We start from the raw sequence: 26,800 nt of genomic DNA, 5'->3' as shown, positions 1-26,800 counted from the left end.
AACTGAACTTATTGACTCAATGAAACTGACCATTTAAACGAATCGTAAACAGCAGCGATGCATGACAAAATGAATCTTAGTGAGATGACTGTGCGAACTGGCAAATGTGGAGGCGATCTGTGACAATCATATGTTGAACTCAAGAGGCAGATAGTGCAAAACAATCTCACAATCACTGTGCATGGCTAAGGGCACCTTTTCATCTGTGGTAAGTCACAACGTGCCTTTAGATTCAGATCTTGTATGCGTTTGTACTTATCCAATGCTGTTGCATAATTTTTTTTTTCTTTTCTTTGCATAATCCAATATTACCTTATTTAATGTGCACATTTCAAATAGCAGTTGCCTGAAAACTTGCATTGTCTGGGAATAACGTCATCAATGCACAAGTGCACACATATTTACCTCAACCCTTTCATAGACATCTTTATTGCATGCTGTGACTTGCTAAAGCATGCTTTAATAAAAGCCTAACGAGAAGAGGGAATAGACGAGCTAAAAAGTATCCATACATACGAAAGTTTGGTGCATCACAATTCTCTCAAGTCACAACCCTCACACTCTTCTGTTTAGTCATCTGTTTCAGAGAATTGTCCCTTGCTTCTCCAAAGTCCAGCTATAATCCACTCTCGCATGATGCTGTTGCTCCTTCTGCTGTTCTGACCACATCCCCATGTCCAAAGCCTCTCCTGCAGGCACTCAGCAGCCTGCCCCACTGATAACCTGTGAACGTAGGGCTTATTGGGAAATATGTGAAGATTGAGTGTTTACGAATGAAGTCCATCCCGAACGGGAGATCATAGGACCTCAATCCCTCCAGCTCCGCAGCACTTGGACCTGTGCCACGCTTTAACTTCCTGATTCCGCGTTCTTCAAGAGAACCTAAAACAAAAGGAATACATAAAAACATCATAAAAACAAATAGGCAAAATGGTTATTGGGTAAAAGTGCAAGGACTCACCAGGAATTGTGTTATCTAAAATAAAAGCAACAGAGCCTCCAACAAACATGGCAGTGGTGAGGAGCACGTTTAACACTTGGTCAATCTCAACAATACCTATAAAAGCAACAACAATGATTTACTCCGCATCAAGGGCTCGTTGTAAATGTGTGACATTTCCACCCACCAGTGACGAGTGGATTCTGTTTGAGGTAGCTCGGCAACATGAGGCCGAAGAAGATGGAGAATCCCAGGACAAAGAGGTTTCTGGAGGAGTTGAGGTCCACAAATTGTAGGTTGGACAGTCCCACGGCTGTGATCATCCCAAACAAGGTACAGAACAGAGCTCCCAGGACCGGGTCAGGAAGGGAAGCAAATAGGGCACTGAATTTACCCACAAGGCCGAGCAAGAGCATCATCCCGGCTCCATACTGGATCACGCGCCTGCTGCCAACCTAGAGGAACACATTAATCAAAAGTTAGGCACGAGGTTATAAAATCAAGCACATCAGTCTAAATGGAGATGTTAACGAATATTTGGTTACATTTCTCATGCAGATTGTGTGCTTTTTTGAATAGGGGGTGGCTGAGTAATTTGAGGCTACAAAGTTACTAGGTTAGACACAAAGACAAATTAATATTTACTTTCAGGATTGGGCATTATAGTTTACAGACATCACATAAATACAATAGGCTCTGATATCGTATTTCATTTAAAAATAACCTTTGTGATGCCCAAGACGCCTATATTTGGACTGGATGAGGTGGAGCCGTTTCCTGTTCCGAAAAGTCCATCCAGCACACAAGAAAGTCCTTCTATGAAGATACCCCTATAAAAACAGACACAAACAAGGTAACAGAGTGTAGTGTAATAGCCTTTCTATGCTTTTCAAAGAGCCAAGTATAACGGTTACCTGTTGATTGCGTGGATGGGAGGAGGCGGGGCCATGGACAAACGGGCACAGGCGTAGTAATCTCCTATGGACTCTATGATGCTGGCAACCACTGCACTCATCATGCCAATCACACCGGCTGCTGTTACTGTGGGTATGCCCCATTGGACTAAAGGAAAAGATATGTGGGTTAAGCATAATGCTTTAGGAAGGCATATACTTCAATATGGTGTGTTTAGCTCTATTGGGCCAGACTACAACTGAAACTCCAAACAAATATTCTTCTCCACTTTTTCATAGACTTACAAGGGTAAGGAATTTTGAACCAAGGTGCAGCGGCGAGGATCCCCTGCCGTGCATCTGTACGTGCGTAAAATCCATACTTTTCTTTCTCCGGGGGAAAAACATCAGTTACAGTAAAGATGAAGCACATGAACCACGACACCAGGATTGCCATGATGATCTGAAAAAAGAAAAAGAATTTAATGATGATTGAAATCTGCTACATTTTATAGACATCATGGGCACTGCAGACAGGTGCCAGCTTTGAATATACCGCTCACATACCTGCAGATTAGAGAACAATCCATACAAATATATGCTAATCAAAGGATAGCACTATATAAAAAGAAAGTGGTACAATGTAAACATTCTCTGATTGAAGCGCACCATTTTGGATATTAATTCATTATATGCTAGTTATATAAGAAAATGCTTGATTTGGTGTTGGATTATCGATTCCACAGAGATTAAAAGACAATAGCTGTAGGTCATTTGAATTACTGTAATCTATCATGCAGCCAGTAGGGGTCAGACTGAAGCTGATGTGCTGATGTGTGGTCATTAGTGATGCGCGGTCAAGTTTTTTTTTCAACCCGCAGGCCCATTTGGAGCAGGTTCTACCCCCGCCCCACAACCTGGTTTCTATTTTTATAACCTGCCCCGCCCCCTCAACTATTAAAAAATACGTGATACAAATATGATCCGTCTGACATAACCACGGCTTTAATTCCGTCCAAAAATGTGCTTGAAATGAGCAGTACTGGTGTGTCATCCCCTCACGCTCTCTCTCTGTCCTGCACAGAGCGCTGGGGTCAGGAGAGGGGCAGAAAGCAGAGGTAACGCGAACGCACAATCACACAGACACACAGGGTAGTAAGTAGGAGACATTGAGTGCCATAAAAGCGTTCTCTGGATCACAAGCTGCTTGTTTTATGAAAATCCGCTGCATATTCATGTCAGAAACCTGCTCTAAAGATAACGGAATAAGTTGTGACTGAATGCGTGTGCAGCGACAGCAATTTTTTGACCCGCCCCAACCCGACCCGCGATCATAGGAGAATTTCATGACCCAACCCGACCGGGTTGGATCACCGGATGTGGGGACCGCGGTGGAACCCACAACCAGCACATCACTAGTGGTCATTGAAGACAGAAAGGCTAAATTTAGTTTCACAGAGGAAATTGGAAATATAGTTCAAAACCTTAATACTTACAGGAAACATTTTGAAGACCTGCAGTCTGTAAGAAGTCCAGCCTTTCTTGGCTTTGTAGACTGGTAGTGGGAAGTGAACATTTCGAGCATATTGTGAGAATATGAGCACCAAAAAGATAGTCCTGTGGACAGAACCATTAGATTAGTGGAGACATAACAAATGAACAGTTTATACAACCCTGATCGTTTTGCTGGCCCATCGGTCAGACTGAGACATTAGAGGCCAGACAAAAATCAATTACTCTTAAACGGTTGAGAATAAGCAAATCAGAGGCAATTACAGGCACGTATCCTGCGGCCGAGGACACAGGAAGAGCAAATGGCCTCCAGCCACAAGGTAAACAGCAGTGACACAGCAAGTATTGAGTTCACGTTACCAAAACAAGCACATCTTTCCTTTTATTCAGTCTTGTTTACATTCATTGCCAGCAACAAAACATAACATAAGTTTAAATATCATAAATTACATTACATATATTTGGGCTGTGCAATTCATTAAATTAAATGATGATAACTTCTAAAGTTAATCTCAATGATCAACATTGTACATTTTAGCACTTTTCAGCAGGTCTACAGCCAATCATGTGGCAGTAAAAGCGATTTGACAAAAGTTGAGATATTTTAATCTATATTTGTTTAATGGCGCTGGAGTGGAAAGCATTTGTTGTTTAATTAAGCTGAGGTTTATATCATGAACCATATCTATAAAAGCCATATTTATTTGGTTTAAGGATTTAAAAATATCTATTATAATACATAGTCTATATAATAATAATAATAATAATAATAATAATAATAATAATAATAATAGTACACATTGTTTATTACACTGAGCTAAACTATTACACACTCAGTACTTACAACATGGCAATGCCCCAGTGTTTTCCTGCCCTCTCTCCTGCTGCTTGGAAACCGGAAAGACCAATGAGTGTGACCGTGGGTGTGATGGTCAGAGGTCCAATGTATTTGAGCAAGAGCCCAGGTAGACCCAGTGCTCCGATGAACACTTCTACCATAGAGGACACAATGATGGCTCCCTGGATCTGTGAGGTAATAATGGCATTAAGACTAGTACTAAACGTGACAGTGATGTGATGATAATGATGAAGAAGCTAAAAAATTGTATTGTACTTTCAGGGCATGGTGAAATATGGCTGTAATCTTTTATAATTTCAGGTCATCATGGTTTTACCTCTCGTATCCTGGGATGCCAGATCTGCTCCGTATGAAAGAGTTCTGTGCTGTTCATTGCTGGAATATCTTGACATTTTCCAAAAGAAAAGAACAGAAATTTCAATAATAATAATAACAATAACTCTTCATATTTGAGTATAGTCGACAAAGAGCAGTTTACCTGTATTGTTACACTTCCATTTGTCCAGTGACAAAATAGCCCGGGCTGGAGCAAGAAAGGCAAATGCACTGGCCTGGAACAAAGGAAGCCTTGGAAGCAAAAGGATAAGACATGAATGAAAGAAGCAATGAAACAAAATTTTACTGAGCATCAAATATCTGATTTAAACACAGAATTCATCTAGTCAGTCACTTAATGTCACTTAATGTGACCGACTACCGTACAAAGATATCAGTTGCAAATAAGAAAAAATAAATACAATTGCAAATGGGCATGACAAAAACAACAGGGAAAGTGTCATGCAGATATCGTTAAAGTATGAAAAACTTAAAAGCCTGTGGGTCAGTGTTAATTTTATCGACTAAAAATAAAAATGAAGAGACACTAAAATCATCCAAACTTCATTGACAGTTGGAAAGAGCCTCATATCATTTAAATTCTCTGCCAAAGGAAAAAGCTCTGAGCTTTGTTTATGTGAGAGAAGCTCCATGAAGCCGAGGACCTTGATTCGATATGATAATAAATATTATAAATGCAAAGTCGACTAAATTGCATGCAATTTTAGTCGACTAAAATTGAAGACAATTTTTTTTACTTAATCTCAACTAAAATTAAATTACATTTTCGTCAAAAGACTAAAAACTAGAACAAAATTAAAACATATTGTCAAAATTAAGTGGACAATCACTTCCCCTCATTCAATAAGACACTGAGCAAGTCAAAAGAGGTTAACCACTGAAATCATGTGCAGTGACCACACATAAGGAATGTTAATGTATATAGTTGCCTTGCTGAACAAGAAGCCACTTATGAGTGGTTGACTGTGACTTAGTCATAGATTATCAGTGGACACTAAATGTACTAAAAGCTGGGTATATTAGGAACATCTTTGTTCACATCCAAGGCCTGTGGCTTTAGTGCTTTTCACAGAGCTTACAGAGGAATGACATAATGCAGACACATGTGACTGTGAGTGTTCGAGTGGAGTCAAAGACCACATGTCTCTGTTGCCAAGAGTTCAGCTGGAATAGTTAAAGGAATAGACCACCGTTTTTACATACTGAGATATGTTCTTACCTTAGCTTTGACGAGTTCTTTTGTACCTGTCTGATCTTCACCCGTGCCTTCAGTCACGTAAACACAGCGCAGACGGCGTTAGCATTTAGCCTCTCCCCCTCTCCTCTATAGCTCCAAAACAGGTCAAGATAGAAGCTACCAAGTTCTTCCACATTTTCCCTATTTAAATATGGTTACGTGAAGTGTTCCACTACAAAGTATAATTACACAAAATTAAACAATGTGGATGTTCTAAGCGGATAAAAGGGGGAACTATATAGTAAGGCGTAATAATACCAAGAGTTCGAAATCTGCGCAGTAATCTTCACTTTACTGCGCAGTAATCTTCACTTTACTGTGCGGATGCCAAATTACTCCTGGTATTATTACGCCTTACAATATAGTTCCCCCTTTTATCCACTTAGAAAATCCACATTGTATAATTTTGTGTAATTCTACTTTATAGTGGAACACTTCACGTAACCATATTTAAATAGGGAAAACGTGGAAGAGCTTGGTAGCTTCTATCTTGACCAGTTTTGGAGCTTTAGTGGAGAGGGGGAGAGGCTAAATGCTAACGCCGTCTGCGCTGTGTTTACGTGACTGAAGGCACGGGTGAAGACCAGACAGGTCCTAAAGAACTCGTCAAAGCTAAGGTAAGAACATATCTCAGTATGTAAAAACGGTGGCCACTTCCTTTAATATTTACACTTTCAATTTATAAATTCAGTTTGGAACTCGTTTGTTTCTCTATTTTATGTATGTATCTTTTTAGCCTATGAGCATTTTGGACAGGACAGGCCAGGGCAGGGTTTCCGTTAGATGGCTGTAGCCGGAAAAGCAAATGGCCGGTAAAAATAATTTCCATCGACCAAATTGGCCGACAGTAGAAAATATGGAGAGAGGCGCTTCCCTCGGCCAGTCTGCGCAGACGCCTCGGCTTAGTTACCGGTGTTGGAGCCGCTCTAGAGCCTGGGCGGAGCTGGGTCCGTATTGAATAACTCGGGACGGACTTTTGATGAGTTTAGTGCTGTCGATTTGTCCCTCTGTAATATTTCAGCGGTGAGCCACTTAATCCTTATTTTACATCTGAAGCCACGTTAAAGCGCGGAAGGGCATCCTACAGCCCAACCCTTGCTGTGCAGCAGATGCAGTCAGATCTGCAGCGTTAAAGTGCAGATGAGTACGTCCGCGTGACACCTGCCGCCCTCCATCGTCTCCACGCGCACAACTTCATATTTGGATTTGTGCTGTTGTTGCGTTTTTCTCACGTCATTCTTTCATTAGGAATAGCTGTGTTTTTGAACCCTATAAAGCACTCGTGTAACGCTTTGTTTAAATTAAGATTTTTATTGATAATAAGCCACGTTCATTATGTTCATATTTTTTAATGGCCGGTAATTCTTGTGAATGGCTGACATTTTAGTGGCAAAAAAAAAAAAGGCTAGCGGAACCTCTGGGCCAAGGGTAAAAACAGTACATGTGATGTTATTCACTGGGCTGTTGAAGTGCACAAGGGCTACATGTACTTAAAGACAAGCACCAATCTTAGGATACTTCTGAGAGCTTTAAGAGGCTAAAGAGGAACTGAGAGTGGCACCTGAGAGTGAAGAGAAGCAAAGGAGCTGTAGCAACATACAGTACACAGTGCTGCTTGTGTGTTCGCACCTGCAGCCCAGAGTGGTCTGTAGCAGAGTGGTAATTCCTACACAGAAGAAGATGGTCCCTATGAGCTGGCTGGTAGCCCACTGGTCAAAGCCCACACACATCGCCTCAGCCAGAAGGAAAGGAACAGCGATGGTTCCACTGAAACATGTCAAATAGTGCTGAAAATAGAATAAAACAATGCACCTGTTCAATCCTTCATGTGGTGAACATAGCCGGCTACTTTGGGGGTAAATGACAGCAAAGTAGAACTCCTTACTTGCAAACCCAGGAAAACACACAAGTACCAAGGCGGAGTGTCTTCGATGGTGTAAATCATATCATTCCTCCTTGCATCATTACTGTCTGTGCTGTCCAGTGTCTCCGACATTGAGCTCTAAACACAGAAATGTGTTGATTAGTACAGGTACTATGATGTTGTGAAAATACATTTGGACTGATATTTTTACATCTTTTTGAAAGGTCATGGAGTAATGTGGCAAACAATGGGACACTACATTTTGGTGTAAAGTGCTATGTCACTGTGACTACACAAAATGGAAATCTGATACACACAGGTTTATAAGTGAGTCTTATGAGACATAAATAATATGTGGCCAGACTCGTAACACTGGATTGAGGAGAACATTAAAATAATAATAATTTTAAAAATCAAACAAACAGGATCCTGATTCACTTTTACAAGACTCTTCAATCATGTGAGATCACGAGATCTTGTTACGCTCCTGTTTTATGCAACATGAAGATGACCAAGAAAAAAAGTAAAAATGGGGAACTGAAAATTTGGAATACTTATTTAGCAGGTTTGAGTCTAATAGAAAGTTGTAAGTTCTGTTTTGCTTGCAACAAATGGATGTCAGCTGATTCTTCCTTTTAAGTTACCTTTTCCACTCCCTGGTCCGCTTTAGTGTAGGTGGCCATCAGCTCAGTATTTTCAGTGTCCTGGTCTGTACCGGCTGCACCGACACCATTCACCACAACCTGCAAAACACAGTCAGTTTTTGCTAACCCTGTTCAAGACTTAGATTAAGTGCTTTGCCAAAGAAGCTTAAAGAAGAAACTTTAACATTGGGCCCCACAGAACGGATGTGTTTGGTACCTCCCATTACAAAAACGATGGGGGCACAAACATATCACAGTTATCTGCACATTCATTTTAAAGGTTGCAATAAGTGACACGTCTAACCGAACGTACCGGGATGGGGTAGAAGTCTGCTTCATGTTTGCTCTCATCTTCGTATTTTACTGTGTCACTGCTGCTGTCCATCTTGGGGGTGTTGTTCTTTCCCACTCCCATTCTGGGATCCTCAAGGTCCTGGTCTTGCTCCTCTTGGTTGGGCCCTGGATCTTCCTCTGGTATGAAGATCTGAGATGCCTCACTCAACCTCGTCGTATCATCTGGGACAGGTCCGTCAGCTGGAGAGGACAGCAGAAATGTAGAGATTAAAGTCCTGTTTTATTGGACAGCGGCCTCATATCCTGGCCTTACTGTGACGCTCTGATCAAATCAGATGATGAACAGTTCTTTTTATTCAATCCAAGCTTCTACATTATTGGGAAAATGCGGGTCTCTGCTTCTGAAGCACATGTTACCTTATGAGAAAGAAAAAATGTTGACATCACTAAAGTAATAAATTGAAGGTTTTCTGCCTTTTGCATCAAGGTGTTTAAATAGCCCAACACAATAATATGACCAAGTAAAAGAATGACTAAGGAAACCAGTAAAATGATGTGAAAAAAGGGTTCACTATACTAATTGGAGTTTGTCATAGGTTAAAACAAATGTCTATTGCAAGTATTTTTGCATCCACTATGGCCCAGTTTAACTAAAGACAGCATTTAGTAGAAGAAGCCACAGCATTCATCATCATCATTGCGGACTTAAGCCAACATTGCAGACTTGAACTTAATAAGTCGTCACACAGACCCTTGCATTATTGGTCCTATACAGCCAGGTAATAAAGGTAGTAAAGAGCCTAAGCAAAACAACCGTAAGTCTCAAGTATCATTTGATTGACAAATGTCTAAAAATGCACATATTGGTTGAACAATATAGCAGTGTCAGGCAACTTGCTCATTATTATTATTATTATTATTATTATTATTATTATTACTAGTAGTAGTAGTAGTAGTAGTAGTAGTATTGCTGCACAGTATGAATGCGTGTGTTATTTTGTTTGTAGCTGTACAAATCCAATTCCACCCAAATCTAGATCTAAACCACTATCAAGAGACCCAGGTCTCAGTCTAGCTGCTTGCAGTGTAAGATGTCAGGACAGGTGTTAATACCTAATGGACACATCCCACCACTCCTGTCATGCTGCACGGCAGGGAGCATCTGTGCAAAAGGGTCAACAGAGAGGGAATGGAGGAAGTAGGAGAGGAAGAGGATAGAGGGATAAGGAGGGAGCGAGACATCAGTTAATTTGACAAATAGCAGTGAGCCTACAACCAAGGCCTTTAGCTTAACCCAGCTCAACGTGTCACTGTCAATTTACTATGAGACAAGGGTGGACTGGAGGATGAAGTACACAATAAGCGCTCTTATTAGAGATTTTTTAACATGAGAGTGATGAACGAATACATTTGACATTTGAGTGTCAAAGTGAAGCATTTGAGTGAAGCAGCGTGTTGACTTCAAAAAGCCATATGAAATCAAAAATGCACAAAAATACAAACCTTTCAAAACAAATGATCAAATAAAGAAGGGACAATGAAACATGCTAGTTTGGGGGGAAGCCAAACTATGTTGCACCAGGAAGTTGAGCATTAAAAATACACACGTGAGAGGACCGAGAGGGAGACTGTAAATGCCTACAAGGTCATGTTTACACAGAGGCCGTCAGTGGAGCAGAGGTGACTGATTCCAGCAAATAACTGATTAGCTTCAATCATTCCGTATTTTTTTTAAATGTATTATTCATTTCAAGAGTCTGCAGTAAAAGTGAATGCAATGGTCCCCCATCATTTGACTAGGAAAAACAACAGACTTGTCACCGAACAACTTGTTGCCTCGTGTTACGGCCATGGACGGTGTTCTTATAGGAGACCTGTCTGTGGCCGCAGATACTCCTCCCTCTATGCCCAGGTGCTTTGCCTCCATCCCTGCTCTGGTCCAGTCGGCATCACCTCCTCCCCTCCAGTCTATGTCACCGCAGCGCTTCATAAAAGCTGGACTGCGTGCACGCCACGTCTCTTTCCCCTCCCATCTCTGCTGGGCCTGACACAGCTCGCCCTGCTGCCGGCTCTACTATGCACATACAAGATAACTTTGTTTCCAAGGTTAGCCTCGTTTACCTATGTTATACTCTTACTTTTGTAAATAAACATTTCTTTGTGCACCCTTTACCCAGCTGGGTCATTTTTGTTTTCGCTATGACTTGCATCAGTTGTAACAAACATTGGAGCTCATCCAGGATTTGAACCCAGGACCTCTCACACCCAGCAAGAATCATACCACTAGACAGACTTTCTGTGAATAGGCAAGCCCATAGTTTTTACGGTCAGTGTAAGATTTACATGCAAAAGACAATTACCCCACATTTTCAGTTATAATTTTGAAAAATTAAAACTAATATCAAGATCATTTGATCTTTTGTTTTTTTCTACTACAAACTAAACCAACAGTTGGAGCAGTGTTAGTCTCTTGGCAGGAGGACTGAAGCAGAAGCTGGGTAGGCAGACTAAAATAGCTAAGAAAGAGAGATGCCTGCCTTTAACCCATCCTGTTCACAGCGACACCCACACAGCGTGATATCAGCAACACACAATGAGCTCGGAAGGTTAGATAAGGAAAAATTCATTTACTGAGACAAATGTGGCCTTTACTTTTACTGTATGATGTTCTCAGAGGCTCATCAGCAGCAGAGACACCCACTGCCTTTGGCATTTCCCAACATGCCCTGCCGGCACATCACATCACATAACACTGAGGTATCCATTGTTACAGGAGGTTCAGAAAATCCTTTAAGCCTATCGAAGCCAGACTCCTGCTGCGGCTCGCTGTGGGGTCCCAAGCAGTGTCCAAATCATAAGGATAAACTTTTACAGTAAAACATCTCAAGTACTAAAACATTACTTGATACGTTGTATATAGGGCAGGGCACATAATATTCTGTAATTAACGGTAATAATGCAATAATTTGTCACCACTCCACACCTAAGTCAACCTTCATTTGATCAACTTTTATATTTATTTTTTCAACAAATATTACAATAGAGGCTTTGTTGATACATGTATTGATCCATTTGGTGCAAGGATGTATTGTAAAGTACATTTACTCAATGTCATTTTAGAAATAAGAGAACACCAACACCCACTTGTCTGATGGTGAACGTATATAGTGAAAAGAAGTGAATGCAAGGACTGATCTATAGTCTTTCCATTCATTGTCAGTAATACAACAACAACAAATAAACATTCTACACAAAGAGTATGATAAAAGCCACATCTTTACACAGTACAGTACAGTACAGTGGGGAGGCGCTTCATGACCCAGCAACACTACAGAGTAATCTTAGTCACATGATGCCGACAGCAAACAAGCGCAGGAATCTGTCTGTGGCACACTTCTGGTGAAGGCACTGAGGTTTCACTGGACCATCTCCTAAAGTCAGAGGAGGCACCGGAGCTTTTCCCTTCACTGTTATAAGACGATCCTTACCTGTTACCATGTGGTGATGAGTCAGACAGAATGCAAATGAGCCAAGCACACCCTTGGGTTATGCACTAACCATAATCGGCCAATTTGATATAAAAGATGTTTGCTTTACTGATATTAATATTATTCATTATCTAAGGTAATGTGAAAGAAGTCTGTGGCAAACCTGATTAACCCAAATTGGCTGGGGATAGAAAAAGGCTAACACTAGAGCTCCAGACTCGGGAATCTTAGATGAAATACTGTAATTAATGTTTTATAGATTTGGATTAGTTACGGTGCTGTAAGCATACCATCCAGCGGCTGGGGATTTACGACGACAATTAAAAAAGTAGCGCGTTTAGTGACGTAATTAGAAACGGCCATTGACAAAACTTTAAGGGTTATTATTAAGGACGTTGCCACCCGTTTTGTTGGGGGGCGTTCAACTTCACAAATCTATCCAAATGGACTTAAATAGGGCCGAGACGTCCCTGGATGCGTCTGTTTTGAACCCACGTTGAGCGCAGTGTAGCTACAGGACACACCGCTACACTGTCAGTCGCATCCAGCTGCTACAACGCCAACACACCTGCAGGGGAGTCTGTGTGTCGGGATGGAAAATTACACGTTTTCACCTCACCTGTCTGATGCAAGAGACGACCGATCGATTCTCCCTCCGTTAACAACGCCGTGTCCGCGCTCAGTCCCCCGTGTGTGTGTGCCGTTGGGTTGGTTGTTGCTATAACGAAGCGGAGGCTGGATGCTAACCCCCGACGACAACTAGCACCGTAGACGCGAAAAGAAAGCCCGGAGCAGGTTTATCCGCACACACGACGTCTTCGGATCTAATTCTCCCAACATGTGCTGAGGCTTACACACCGGGGCTTACAGTTATGGAGGGATTCTGCCTCTTTCATAAAGCCACGGGGGTTGTCCATGGATGGAGCTGACGTCCGACATCACGCATGCTCACATTACAGGTGATGTAAAGGCTCTGAAGTCCCGCCCCCGAGAGCAGTGGCAGCCAATCAGAAGCCTCGTTCAAACCAACAAACCGGTTCTATTTTACATTAAAACGCCTACAATTATTATATCAGACCAATTAAGTTACACAAGTTGACAAACAAACGGCTTTTTCTTTCATAAATAACGATTACCTAAATGTTTTTGTTTATCCACGGTCAGTGGGTAGTGGCCATGGTCCCGTCACAGTGCCACCTCTCGTTTGTTTGTAGGCATCGCAAGATTGTCCTAGTTTTTTGGTTTTGTAACAGTGACTTTTGTAAGCCCATTGCACAAAAGAGGAAGTCTGAAACAAGTCGTGTAAAATATGCAATTATTTTCGAAAGTTAACAGTTCAAAATTCAAGACTTTTATGCCATACAAATAAAGATATAGTGAACTAATCCCTATGACCCCGTTTGTCACATGTACAGACCTGTAGTTTATTCTGATTCTTAACATAGAATCTATCAAATCTATTTCAAGTAATAGATCAGTAGTTCCCAAAGTGGCCTCCTGAGGGGCCTCAGAAGACCTGCAGCCCCCCACCTCCAAGCTTCACTACAAAACAAGTACACGGAAAATAAATATTATTTTTTAATGGAAAAGCACATTTCTTTGCTACATTATACTTTATACCAGTATTTAACCTAGAGTCATGGCTAAATGTAGCCATTTATGTAACTTTAGCTGTAAAATCATATCGAATATAGTAAATATATTATCATTGGGGGCCCCGTGGGATCTTTGACATCCCAGACTTTGGGAATGGCTGTTATAGATAATACAATGTCAAAAAGGAGCTCAGCAAATCACATATAATCACAAAACAGGTTTATTTAGTTTGTACATAAGTGTGACTGTGATGAACAGGAATTCACAGGATCTTCGCCGTAAGACATTGTTCAACTCATTGTACATTATACTGTGGCACTCAAGAGTCTGCATGCTCAATACTTAAGAATAAAGTCAAAATATTATAATTTAAATCAGCATACTATGCAAACTGTAACAGTCACTTCTTCATGATAATGCACAGCTTCTCTGATGAGCAAAGTTGAAATGTGTCAAATACATAAATTCAATTTCTGTGTTTTTTTAAAGGAATTAATAAATGCATTCTCTTGGGATAAATGGCCCAGAGCAGCTCCGACGGGGCATGACTGTCAGACTTGTATCTATACATATATACAGAACTGTTATCTACAGTGCCTATAGGCGTATTGTACATTGTGTCAGTGCAAGCTAATTTCACATCACATTTTGATGACAAACATGCTTTTTATTTTTGTGCCACTCCCATTTTTATTTTTTTGCTGATTCCAAAGTTTGATTCAGCCCATGCTCAGATTCAGTGGTTAATGTGATGTAAGAACAAGGGAGAATATCAGTCTTTAGTGTTAAAAAGGAATGTGTAAAGATGATAAAGCTACTGTCCTTGCTGCGTGTCAGCAGCGCTCCAAGGACAAAATTGTTAACATTCTCCCTCATTTATTTTGGTAAAATCTGAAAAGAAGAACAAAAAACAAACACAGAACCAAAAAACACTGGACATTTCAGGAAGCTCTTGTTTTGCAACTAGCAGTCTCTAGAATCCATTTGCTTACATTGCAGCTATGACGGGGCAGCTCTTGTGTCAAGAGATTTTGTGAAAGCGTAGTTTGTAGTTTCCTTATATGACATTTTCAAACAACTGCATGGAGCTCATGATGTTCTCGTCCTAGAAGAAGAAGAATATTTATCAAAAACAGGTTATTTACTGCCCATCAGAATTAAATTAACTATACAGAGTTTAAAAATGTTTAAGTATTTTACTCCCCCTACTTGTTCCAGCAATGTCCTAATGTGTAGAATGAGCTCAGACCTGTTCACCACAACTGCCTCTAAAATCCTGCACTGCCACTCAAAAAGTTGTTAATTCGGTCCCAAGTGCCACCATGCACGAGCTTAATATAGAACCTGCAGTTACGCGCAAGACCTGAGGTGGCAGTAGTGAGTACAAAAATGAGGAACTTGCATCTAGTCCCTTTAATTATCTAAGCATTAAAAAGACAAAATAATATAATAGTACAGTTTTTTACAGCATAAAAGCACAGTCACCTTCTGACAAGTTTCAATGAACTCTTCAATAGTCACAACGCCATCACGGTTTCGATCCATCTTCTGAAGAAAACAACAGCAACAAAGTTCAGTTAGGATCAATGGCTAAAATGATGCAATGTACTCCCTATGAAATAGCAAACCTGGAAGAACTTGTCCACATGCTCAGAGGGCGCATCGTCCCGCACACAAGGGTAAGTGTACCGCCCCATCATGTCGTAGATAGATGTCATGATTGCTAACATCTCCTACAGAGGGGAGATTCATTTAAATAAGAAATTCAACAACAACTGCCGTGTGCACAGAGAAAGTTGTGCCGTCAAAAACAGGATGTGACCTTATTGTACACTTGCAGATAAAAAAAACAGACTGTTACCTCTTTGGTGATATAACCGTCCTTATTGATGTCATACAGGTTGAAGGCCCAGTTGAGCTTCTCTGTAACGGAGCCTCTGAGCAGCACAGAAAGACCAATGACAAAGTCCTCAAAACGAATGGAGCCATTTCTGTTGATGTCGAACGCATTGAACAGAAAATGTGCATAGGTTGTTGCATCTGTGGGAGAAAGAAACAAGGGCAGTGAGCAACTCATTTAAGTTTACTTTTACTATTTTTTTTTTTTTTTAATTATAATTTTGTAACTGGACTGCACCCAAAAAAAATAATTGTTAAAAAAAAGCAATAAAATATTTCTGCAATTAACAAATTTGTCTCTAAAGCAGCTTTTTTTTTATAAACCTATATATATCTTCTCTCAAATGTTATTACTCGTCTCGTGTACATGTTTCAAAATGTGATGAATGAACTGTATCTTGCTTTGAAAACATACAGTAGATCAAAAGTCTAATTGCAATCACAATACTTATTCAGAAAAAACTAAAATACGTATTATTAAAGGTATTATTCAGGTAATCATATGTTGTAATGCCTCACCTCCTTGGGGGAAAAACTGAGAATAGATAGACTTGAATGTTTCCTCATCCACCAGACCACTTGGGCACTCCTATGGGGACAGAAAACAAAAACACACACTGAATATGTTAAAAGTGCATTATTCATTTTTACAAACATTTCTTAGGATTTGAAAGTTGTTTAACATGTTTTTCTTTATTTTTATTCAAGATTTGGTTCTTAACACTGTTGCTCAAAGCATTGTATTTTCTCAATGCTACACAAAAGTATCTACAGAAACTGAAAATCGCTCAGAACAAAGCACTTTCAAAAAACGAATGTGCTCAAGAAACTGTCCGGGTTTATGGTAGATACAAAATTGCAAGCAGACTGTTACAAAGTTAAAATACAACAGACGCAACTCTCTTTTAAGAGCAAAATAAAAGGGTAAATAGCACAGAATGTGATTTTTTTTCTTTCCTTATATCCTTAGTATCAGAGGACCATTTACAGGAACATTTAAAGTGTTCCCACTTTCTGTACCTTAGAGTTTAAAAATGTTAAAATTATGTACTTCCCTCCCCCTACATGTTCCAGCAATGTCCTAATGTGGAGAATGAGCCCAGACCTATTCACCACAACTGCCTATAAATCCTGCACTGACACTCAAAAAGGTGTTAATTCAGTCCGAATTGCCGTCATGCACAAGCTTAATATAAACCAACTTGCATCTAGCCCCTTTAACAGGTTCTATTAAAAATTAAATGTATGATTTTCAGATTTTTTTTTTTTTTTTTTTAAAGACTAGCAACCACTTAAAGGAACAGCCCACCGTTTTTCCATACTGAGATATGTTCTTACCTGAGCTTAGACAAGTTGATGTGTACCTGTCTGGTCTTTGTGTGTGCGCTCAGTCACACACAACGACCAAAGATGTTGTTAGCATTTGGCCTCTCCTAATGTAATTCTATAGCTCCAAACGGGGGTGAAGTTGGAAGGTACCACCCTCTTCCACGGGCACGCACAACGACCAGACAGGTACGCATCAACTCATCTAGCCCGGGTAAGAACATATCTCAGTATGGAAAAAACGGTGGCCTGTTCCTTTAGGGGGAGCTCATGGGGGTTCTAATGAAGAATACATGACTAATAAAGTAATAAATGAATGCATACATTTCGTCAGATCATTATTTTCAGTTTAACCTAATTTTAGTCAATGACATATCAAGCAATTTTTTGTGAATAATGTGCAATCTACTTTAGCCAATCAAAAAGTGTTATGAACATTGTGTTACAGTTAATCAATCGAAACAAGTGGACATTCTTGGACAGTGTTGGTGACGTGAACTCCAAGACGTATCAGTGGGTGGAGACACATGACAGTGCACAGATGTTTAAAATCAGATAAAATACGTCTTGTGGTGATACGGTCACCAACTCAGCCTTGGGGAAACGCCTTGGTTAGTCATGAAACATTGACTTGTTTGATTAGACTTTGTAAAACTTGGAAAATATTCATTGACATACGTTTTTGAAGCCCCGATACAGAGACTGCAGCTCCTTCCTTGTGAACTTGGTTTGCGCCTGCAGTTGCTCCAGCCCCTCCGGTTGGTGACGCACTGTGGACAGCTCCAAGTCACTGTCACTGCTGTCTGTGAGGCCAGAGATAGGAGGAAAGAAAGAAGGAATGATAGATAGATAGACAGACAGACAGACAAACAGAGGACAGGGGCGAGAAAACAGAGAGATGTAAAGAAAGGAAATGAATTGATAAGCGGGAGGCGTACGGTGGATAGTGGATGCAGGGACGGGGTCAGACATCAAACAGACAGGCATCAGTCAGGAGAACGTGCACTTAGCCGAAACCTGGCATTGAACTGTCGGATTAATGCAGGAGAACAAGAGAAACCGGAGGCACACTGTTGTTTCAGAAAGTGCTCAAACAGCTTCTAATCATACAGCTAACAGCAAAGTATAGTAGTATTGTTTTTATCTCCCCTACAATAGCACTTCATAATCAAATTTAAAGGAGTTTTGAATAAGCATGATAAAAGAAATAGTGACACAATTATAGACCCTATATAGTAGGGGTATCCAACTCTTTTTCTTCATCATGATCAATGCGCTGAAACAGGAGCATTAAAATTTGGTTTGAGTTAAAAGTTGAGGTCAGAAAGGTCTGGCCTCTTAGACTGAGTGCAGCTGCTTTTTGAACATTATCAATATCACTTCATATTGAGAGAAGTTTGAGTACTTTCTGAACTGTACTTTCTTTAAGGTGGAAACATTATCCATCTAATTTGAAGGGTTTGGTGGCCCACAGCAGTAAACCTGTCGAGGCGCTGCTAGTTGTCAGGTCACACACTCTAAGAGAAAGCACTGCATGTCTGGGAGAAAAGAAGACATTCCAAAGGAGGAGGGAGTTTTGTCAGAGAGCGCCAAAGGTACTCACCATCTTTGAACAGAAAGAACAGGGGAGGGGAGTCGACACCGAGATGGGGTGATAGAGAGTGAATGGAGAGTAGGGGTAAGAGCGATAGTAAGAGAAAGAAAAACAACAAAAGAAAATAGGTCAGCTCGGACATATTCAGGGGGCACATATCATGAGGGAAGAACTGTAGCAGGGGCATCGACATCCTACTGAGCAGTGCAACATAATACACTGAGAACTTTATTTTTAAAAAAGCAACAGATCCGCTGCACAAGCACTGGATATGCACTTTTACAATGAGGCGGGTCAAACAGAGGAAACTGTCCGTCAACTCTTTTGTTCAGGAAAGTTCAACAGCAAAAAAAGGTTTTCAGAAAGTAGCCAGATTGATGGACGAGAGGCGCAACGTCTTCAGCTCATAAATAATCCTGTCCGTGTACATTTTGAAAACCTTTGTCGCTTTGCCAACAAGGATTTGGTGATTAAAAGAGATTAAAAACTCACCAACTATTAGTCATGTTATACAGACAGATATAGTAGTTTGCAAATCAAGGGCTACAAAACAATGTATACCTTTAAAAAGTCTATACATTCAACATTATGGAATAGCTTTTGCAATATTATTACCTTTTCTCTTCTCTTGTCTTTTCCGCTTCTTGATATTTATGTTTGGTGTATGAAGAAGGCTCTGCCAAAACGTTATCGATTATCGAATAAATGTATCTTCCTCATTTTCCTCAACATCTGCACCTCTGATCCAACTTTTGGTCTTTTCTCACTGGTGTTTATTATTAGTTGGTGCCCTCTTTTATTATAGTGTCACCACAATTGTATAATAAGTTTTAACTTCAGTCATGCAACAACATAACAAAGCACTCAAAAATACAAGATGAGGTGAATTGAAACGCCAAAAGATTTTAAAGTGCAAATGACAGGCTTTCGTGTTTTTCTACTTAGTATTTAGTTTGATGGTGTAATGCTGGGTTAGGGTATAAATGTCACACAATAGTTACCAGGCAATTTCATCAAGAAGAATTGTTAGAAGTATAATTTTATGTTATATCTAAATCTGAAACATAAGTGACATAAGAGTGGGTTTTAATCACTACAAAGACAGACTTACAGCCTATTGGTACATCATATTTCCCATCCTGTATCTATTTCCAATTAAGAAATCATCACAGAAAAGTGGAATCAGGAAAATCTAACTATTTCCTTAGGTATAGGTCAAACCTGTCAAATGTGTCAAGAGTGCTGTAAAGAAATCCCCGCCTTCCTTGCCACTGGATTTAGAGTTTGGTGAAAAGTAATTTTTGCTCTGTGCCAGCCTGACCAGTGACCGTCTCTCACCGGTCTCCGTGATGTCGATGAGGCCCAGCAAGTGCATCAGTTTGAGGAACATTATCACCAGACACACAATGCCCACGGTCTGCAGCCCCTCCGTCTCCCATCTCACACTCATCTTCCACTGCTGCTCCTCTGGGCTCTCCTCTGAAACCCTGTGATCCAGACCTACACTGTGTCCATGACGGTTTGTTCAAAGCATCACTCCATCACTGTCTTAACTCTGAGAAATAGTGTCACTGATGCTGTATTTCTGTCACAGTCCTCTCTATCAGCCCCCGCCCCTTGCTATTTTAATTGAGTCTTTTTTTCCCACCACTGGCTCATGTAGCAAAATCTGACCTCATTTTTTTAAATAAAAAAGTTTGAAGGTTTAAATACTGTATTAGAGACTGAGATGGATGACAGGTAAGAATATTATCGCCGTATACAATAGTTTACACACTTAAAAAGTACAAAGTCCCTTTGTAAGTGGAGTGGTTACTGTTGCTAAGCATTTTCTCTGGATCTATAAACAAAAAGCTAAACAATTTCATTGCACATTAATGTATGATAAATCTGTAGCACAGAGATTAGCTTGTCCCAAGTCATTTATTGATTCACGGGTGGAAAATGGTGACAGTTGAGGGATTTGTTTCTAAGATCCAGAGCTCAAAGTGTTAAAGGTTAACAGATGCCCTGAATTACCATCCCCTTGTCACAGCGCTGATCTACTTTCTAATTGTTTCTGTGCCTCTAGAGAGGGCTCTACCACAGATTTACCAAAGCATTATCTCATTAAATGAACGCTGTCACACATTTGACTTTAATAATGAGGAACAATGGTTGTGAGCTCCCCCGGGCTCTGTGACACTTCTGAACCAACACTGGTGTCTCCCTCTGCTGGGCTGCACAAAAACAACTGGAGGTGCAGCGTTGGGTTCTCAATGACCCTGTGTAACAAAATCAGTTCATGTTTGTAACTGTAATGAAGTCTCTCAGTGCCCGACGTTTCCGTAATAGTAGTCATATCAATAATAGTCATATCACTGTTGACCATGCTAGGTTCCATCTGTGAGTAAAGCATCATCATGGCTGTTCTTCTGTCGCTGGATTTCATGTTTAGTAAAATAAGCAGTTTAAATGACAGTTTCATTTCTAAATAATTATATTTTCAAATTAAAAACTACTCTGATGAAGGGAGTTGGTCCTGAAACTGGATATTTCAATTATGAAAACCAGTGACAGAAGAACAGACATTTTGGTGTTTGAGTTTACCTGGATAAAGTTTTAAGTGAATCAAAGCTTCTGAATGGCCAGTGGAAAACATGAAGAGCTGAAGGGGAGATTGGGTGCAGAGTAGTGAAGTCATGCTTTCGGAAGAGGACACCTGCGGGACGATTGGAGGCTACTGATGGATTCCCAGTGTCCTTCAGGCCTGGTGAAGTACTCCATATTTAGGCAGCCTCAGAGAAAGGCAGTTCGATAACACATGTATAATTGATGTCAAGTAATGCTAAACCCAGTTTAGGCACTGTTGTGGGCAGAGGATGGGGGTACGGCGGTAATGGTGATGGAGTTTGATAAATAATGAACAAATATTATTGGAGTTTAGAATTGATTATCTCTGATGCAAAGCTGAATTTGCAGCACTAAGGTGCCGACTGGAGTCCTGTTGGCACTCTGACTGCAGGGCACTCTGACTGGCCTGTGCCCAAAACTACAATCAAAGTACAGCGTCAGAAGCAGAAGCTGATCTCATTTACAGCCTCTAATGTACAGAGTATATTGTACATCAAGTTTTAATGATGAAGTAAGCACAACAGAACCTCCATTAAGTGTTACCTCTCAGTGCAACCTCTCATCCATTATGTTATAGATCATACATTATTCAAGCTTTACCCAAATCTGAAGTTTGTTCACCTTGAATTGAGGATATCACAAATTACATCATGCATCTGCCTAAAATACTACAAACAGGAGCTCCAAACTTTAGCAGCTCTGCAGAGGACAGACTTACCTTCAAATGACGACATGGGCTCCAGGATGCCGAACTGTTTGAGGACTGCCATGAAAAGTATGATGACTACACCAATGGCGCACAGCTCCATACCATGGATACCCATGGTTTTATGGAGAGTTAGGGAACTCACTTAAGGCACAACCTTGTATGTATGAAGTATGAGTAACGCTATGAAGGAACAAACCGGTCAGACGTCCAAAAAAGTCCAGAAAACTGTTTGGGGACAGCGTGAGAAGCACCACAGCAATCTCCAACAATCCACAGAAATGTCAACACCAAAATATGTGGCGGACGACATATATGGAAAATCCCCTTCTCTGGTCTCATCAAACAAGTTGGGCCAGTCGTTATTTATGACAGTGCATTAAAGCAGAGAGAGTCACTTTGCAAACAGTCAGAACTCTTGCTTCACACTCAATATTGCACTGTCTTGTAATCCAAACATTCACTCATCAAGTCATGGCTGAAAAAAGGGGGAAATCCTCTTACTCACTTCGCAGATTCCTTTCACCAGGACACAAAAGTTCTGTTGTGGGCAAAATCCGACAACACAGGCATCATTTGATCATTATCCGACAAAAAAGAAAACGAGCCACCGCAAATAAATAACCCATTATCTGAGGGAGCAATTTCTGAAACCTCGATCACATCCGGTAAACACATGTCCTTTTCAAGTTCTTCTGAAAGTGCAGGCTGCCAAGGAAAAACGTTTTTAAAACAGACCGGTTACAAACAAACATGAAGGAAGACAATTAAATCCAGGATGAATAGACCACTTTCAGCAATCTGCACAGTGACCAGAGGTGTTCCCTCACTGTGTATAAAGACGTTTACTTATTCGGCGTCCAAATCGGTCCACACGTGAAAGCAGATGGAGTTGCTCACAGCATCAGGAGTGGCTCACGGAGAGGGATATCCTGCGAAATCCAACATGTAGCCACGAGAAACTCTTCTTTCCCCCCATCTCTCTGCACAGAAGTCCTGCTTGCTCATTTAACTGTTGCTGCTTCCAATGCACAGCCCATTTCTGCCTCCTTTCCGTCGCTCCCTTTTTTTTTTTTTTTTTTACTCTCACGTTTTCATCTTTCGCCTGTGATTCCAGCTCGTCGTCCTGCACACCACTCTTCCTTCATCCCATAACTTTGGCAAACCGCAGACGCTCCCCCCCCCCCCCCCCCCCCCCCCCCTGGCGCTGTGGCTCACTCTTTCACTTTTCTCGATCAAGTGTCCACCCCCCCTTTCCCCACCACATCTCTCCGGTGGAGGGTGCACAAGTCAGATTACCCAAATGAATGGACAGTGTGGTGAGATAACAGAAACAGTGGCACAGATCAGGTGACGGCTCAAAGTTACAAATCTCAGTGGCTTCTGATTCGCTCACAAGGTGGAAACAGAGCCTAAATACATGTGATTGTGTGAGTGTGTGTGTGTGTGTGGCAGGTCAGAGGAGGATAAATGATGACTATGCGATCGCTAATGCATGATAAAACAGAAGAGAGGGTTATGTGTGTGTTAATGCATGGACAGGGCGGGAGATGGCAGACACAGTTTAGAGGCCAAAATGGGACCGATCAATAACACTGTGACGCACTGCTGCCGAGGAGAGTTCCCTTTCTTATTCTGATTCTAATAATAAACAAATAGAGATGATAGGATACGTCCAGAAATAACCACACAATGTCCACAAATGTATCCATGGCTATTTGAAGGACCCGTTCCTTTTCCAGAGACACATTTATTTCATGTCATGGCAGCCAAAATGGTGACAAAGTAAATGGTCAATTCTTATGCGGAAACTTTATACTCGGACTACAGTGGAGGTCACCCCTGGCAGCTAGAGTTGATCCGGTTTTGGCTATTTATGGCAAATTAAATATGAAATATACACAATGTTATCACATGCTGAAGGCAGGGGTTCTAACAATTTTCAGGCCATGACTCCCAAAATCACTCAACAACTCGGGAGCGATACTCAGGCTGTCACGATAATTACTATATCGACTTCTCGTTCAATAAATAACAGCTCCATATTTACTGCCTTACCAAAGCAAATTGAGGTTTATTGAATGCGGTATTGTAGGATATGATTATGCACTTTTAGAACAAAGGGGCATAATCTGCTTTAGAGCTGAATCGAGTATCTTTGTAGTCAATAATATTGTTTATCGCGATATTTTCCTGCCTTAATATATCAAATTCCATTCAAAAGTGACATCTTACAATCAAAACAAAATTGCCAAGCCAATATAGTATAAATGAAATGGAGCAGAAACTTTAAATTTACTATTTTGATAGGCCTACCTATACTTCCTTAAAATATAATCTGAATTTACAATAATTTAAGGTGGAAAACATTGTAAATCAGGTTTAATGCTGTTGGTTTGAATACTGTATTTTGATATTTAGCTTAATTTCACTAAAATATACCTGTTTAAAAAAAAAAACATCAACATCAAATTCAATGTCGGAAATGGGAGAAAAAAATGGTCTCAAAATCATCTTGCGACCCCCAGTTCAGCGTCCCGCGATCCCCACTTTGGGAAACACTGGCTTAGGTAGCACTTTTTCGTGAACGCAGACTCTAACTTGCTTAGGGAAGTATGTTTGTGCCTAATGTGAGCGTGAGTGCTTTGGAGCAGACCATTAGCAGCTTTTTAAAGGGAAGGCTGAGCCCAGGTTGCTGACACAACTGTCAGTAAATAGAGACTTGATGTTCTTCTGTCAGACACAATACTAAGAGATTTCCAAAGCTTTTAGACCGAAGTGAAGAACTAAACATCCAAAGAACAGGACTTATGGATAATGACATTTATGAACAAAACAGAAGACAAAGAGAAAATAGGTACGACATAAAATATAGAACATTTTCAATGACCTTGCATGACTATAAAAAACACAACATGTGATGCAAGGAAAGGGAAATGAGTCCTCTGCATTTGACCCGTCCTTCAATGCCTACCTGATCGATGATACCTGGCAGCACTGTGCGAAAGGCAGCTGGGCCGAGACAAGCGCCTCCGGGCCTCCACAGACAGCGCAGCCACCACAGCTCCCATAATGCAACAAAAGCAGCGAACAAAGTGAGACTTAGCCTATCAAGTTATAACAACTGTGCTCCCGACAAAGACGACTGCAGCTGAGGCAAGTACTGACAGAGCAACAGGTGGAAGGTGAGAGTCTGCAGCCTTATTTAGAAGTCTGTTTGAGTTTGGGACAGCACGCCATGGTGAGGGGAGATAAAAAAGGAGGGCAGGATCAAACCTCGGCAGGGAGCGGTTGACCTTTCAGTTCATAAGTGACACACCTCCACGTTTCTGCCTGTCTCCACTTCACATCTCTGCAAAGAAACCACTTCCACTCCATCGGATGAGGAAAATAGGTGGGAAAATATGAAGCCATGCGTTGAAATAATGTGAAGAAGCAGGAAGGTGCTCATTGAAAACAAGCTGATGTTTTATCGCTGAAGAAAGCCGGTTTGTTGCAGTGCTACAAATAGTTCCTGTACTGTATAGTAATCTTCAAAACAAATAAGGATGAAGGGAAGATTCCGTCATCTCCAGCGGGTCCTCCCTTTCAATGTAGCTCCCCAAAGGCTTTCTCCATTTTTACATGAGCTTGAAGAGTCAACTTTGATCACTGTCTTGGTATCACACATTTCTAGAGGATATGATGGAAACAGAAGCCAAATAGTGTGTCAAGTGTGCATCATTATTACTTTTATCAATGACACTCAGCCCAAAACATTGAGGGTTCTGATCAGAATTAAAGGGACTATACGAGTTTGAAAATGTTAAAATTAAGTATTTTCCTCCCCCTACAATACATGTTCCACCAATGTCCTAATGTGTAGAATGAGCTCAGACCTATTCTCCACAACTGGCTCTAAAATCCTGCACTGTCACTCAAAAAGGTGTTAATTTGGGTCCGAAGTGCCGTCATGCACGAGCTTAAAGGAATAGGCCACCATTTTTACATACTGAGATATGTTCTTACCTTAGCTTAGTTCATTTGTACCTGTCAGGTCTTCATGCGTGAAACATTGTGGATTTTCTAAGTGGATAGAAAGGGGAACTATATTGTAAGGCGTAATAATACCAGGAGTAGTTCGGCCTCCGCACAGTAAAGTGAAGATAATACTGCGCAAATTTCGAACTACTCCATAGTTACCGTCAAAGAATTTTCAGTTGCCCCCACCTCAATTTTAAACCCTTTAATTGACTGTGCATAACTTCAATCATTCATCGCTCAGCCCTGCTATACCAAATATTCCCATATGTACAAGCTCTGTAAAACCATGTAGAAATAAAAACTATCTGCTATAGTTATACACTTAAGATTGAAAAAGGGGGGGGGGGGGGGGGGGGGAATAATAATAAAAATGACATGTATACATCCTTACAGTATACATATAGTATGTGATCCATTAACATATTGGAAACATGTGTTTCGTCCATAGTCATGAAAACTTGACAACACAAGTTGACACATTTGAGTTAACAAATGTGTTGCCATTGCAACTTCTGTACTGCTTTGGGCGCTTAAATTTGCTTGAAATTAGGATTGAATTGAATGGGAGGCACTTTATCTTTATGCACTGTAAATCCAGGTGTCCTTTTTGGCCAGCCAAGAGAATAACGGCATTACATGTGAACCTTAAGCAATAAGAATAACAGCAACACATTGGAGTTCATAGAACTGGATAAAGTCTGTTCCAACCTCAGCGTCGAAGGTTTGAGTCCCGGCTCTGACAATTGGTTGAACCCCCTTTCACCCAGGTCTGTCCTATATCTAATAAGGTTAAAAAAAATCCTTCTAAACTTTTATCAACTCTGCTTTTGTGCGTAGTTCATCTCCACAGACTCATTAGTGAACAAGAAACCACACCATGCAGCCTCTGTCGACCATGAAAGTGATAAGAAGTGCTCATTGATTTACAGTAAAATTAAATGAAGTGGTTGTTCCTGGATTGGCCGTTAAAAGAATA

General features: G+C 40.7%; 2 protein-coding genes across 5 annotated transcripts in view; both read right to left on the bottom strand.

The window, feature by feature from the left end:
• Positions 1-238: 238 nt before the first annotated feature.
• slc23a2 (solute carrier family 23 member 2) lies at positions 239-13,026 on the bottom strand. 2 transcript variants are annotated; one of them, XM_079577024.1, is made up of 16 exons: positions 12,687-13,026; positions 9,693-9,741; positions 8,599-8,819; positions 8,286-8,384; positions 7,663-7,779; positions 7,407-7,564; positions 4,683-4,771; positions 4,521-4,588; positions 4,190-4,371; positions 3,330-3,450; positions 2,140-2,296; positions 1,855-2,002; positions 1,665-1,770; positions 1,128-1,395; positions 962-1,057; positions 239-882 (listed from the first exon to the last, which is right to left on the bottom strand). In XM_079577024.1, exons 2-16 carry the CDS (start codon positions 9,739-9,741, stop codon positions 617-619), a joined length of 2,145 nt encoding a protein of 714 aa, XP_079433150.1. In that variant the 5' UTR covers positions 12,687-13,026; the 3' UTR covers positions 239-616. The 2 variants fall into 2 exon arrangements, with proteins under 2 accessions (XP_079433150.1, XP_079433151.1); XM_079577025.1 differs by lacking the exon at positions 9,693-9,741 and having other exon boundaries at positions 12,687-13,025.
• An 840-nt stretch (positions 13,027-13,866) lies between these two features.
• The window catches only part of kcnip3b (Kv channel interacting protein 3b, calsenilin), a 29,095-nt gene continuing 16,161 nt past the window's right edge, over positions 13,867-26,800 (bottom strand). Inside the window, exons 1-7 of one of the 3 annotated variants that reach the window (XM_079554421.1) lie at positions 21,814-21,934; positions 17,567-17,691; positions 16,082-16,151; positions 15,525-15,703; positions 15,292-15,396; positions 15,149-15,211; positions 13,867-14,768 (exon numbers count right to left, since the gene is read on the bottom strand). In XM_079554421.1, coding sequence (XP_079410547.1) covers positions 14,721-14,768; positions 15,149-15,211; positions 15,292-15,396; positions 15,525-15,703; positions 16,082-16,151; positions 17,567-17,691; positions 21,814-21,919 — 696 coding nt within the window. In that variant the 5' untranslated portion in view covers positions 21,920-21,934 and the 3' untranslated portion in view covers positions 13,867-14,720. Of the gene's footprint in view, positions 14,769-15,148; positions 15,212-15,291; positions 15,397-15,524; positions 15,704-16,081; positions 16,152-17,566; positions 17,692-19,810; positions 20,061-21,813; positions 21,935-26,800 lie in introns of those variants that run through there. The other 2 variants (XM_079554420.1, XM_079554419.1) reach the window with 2 other exon arrangements.

The sequence above is a fragment of the Gobius niger genome (genome assembly GCF_951799975.1).
Source record: "Gobius niger genome assembly, chromosome: 1".
Lineage (NCBI taxonomy): Eukaryota > Metazoa > Chordata > Actinopteri > Gobiiformes > Gobiidae > Gobius > Gobius niger.
The sequence above is the reverse complement of the archived record's forward strand: the minus strand, read 5'-3'. Positions and strand labels throughout refer to the sequence as shown.

Bases quoted from the DNA above. Each gene is read 5' to 3' on its own strand.
- slc23a2 (XM_079577024.1), bottom strand. From the start codon at position 9,741: ATGCTCCCTGCCGTGCAGCATGACAGGAGTGGTGGGATGTGTCCATTA. The intron at 8,385-8,598 runs GTACGTTCGGTT...TGTGTTTTGCAG, and splicing joins CAGACTTCTACCCCATCCCG to GTTGTGGTGAATGGTGTCGG. The intron at 7,780-8,285 runs GTAACTTAAAAG...TTCTGTGTTTAG, and splicing joins CGGACCAGGGAGTGGAAAAG to AGCTCAATGTCGGAGACACT.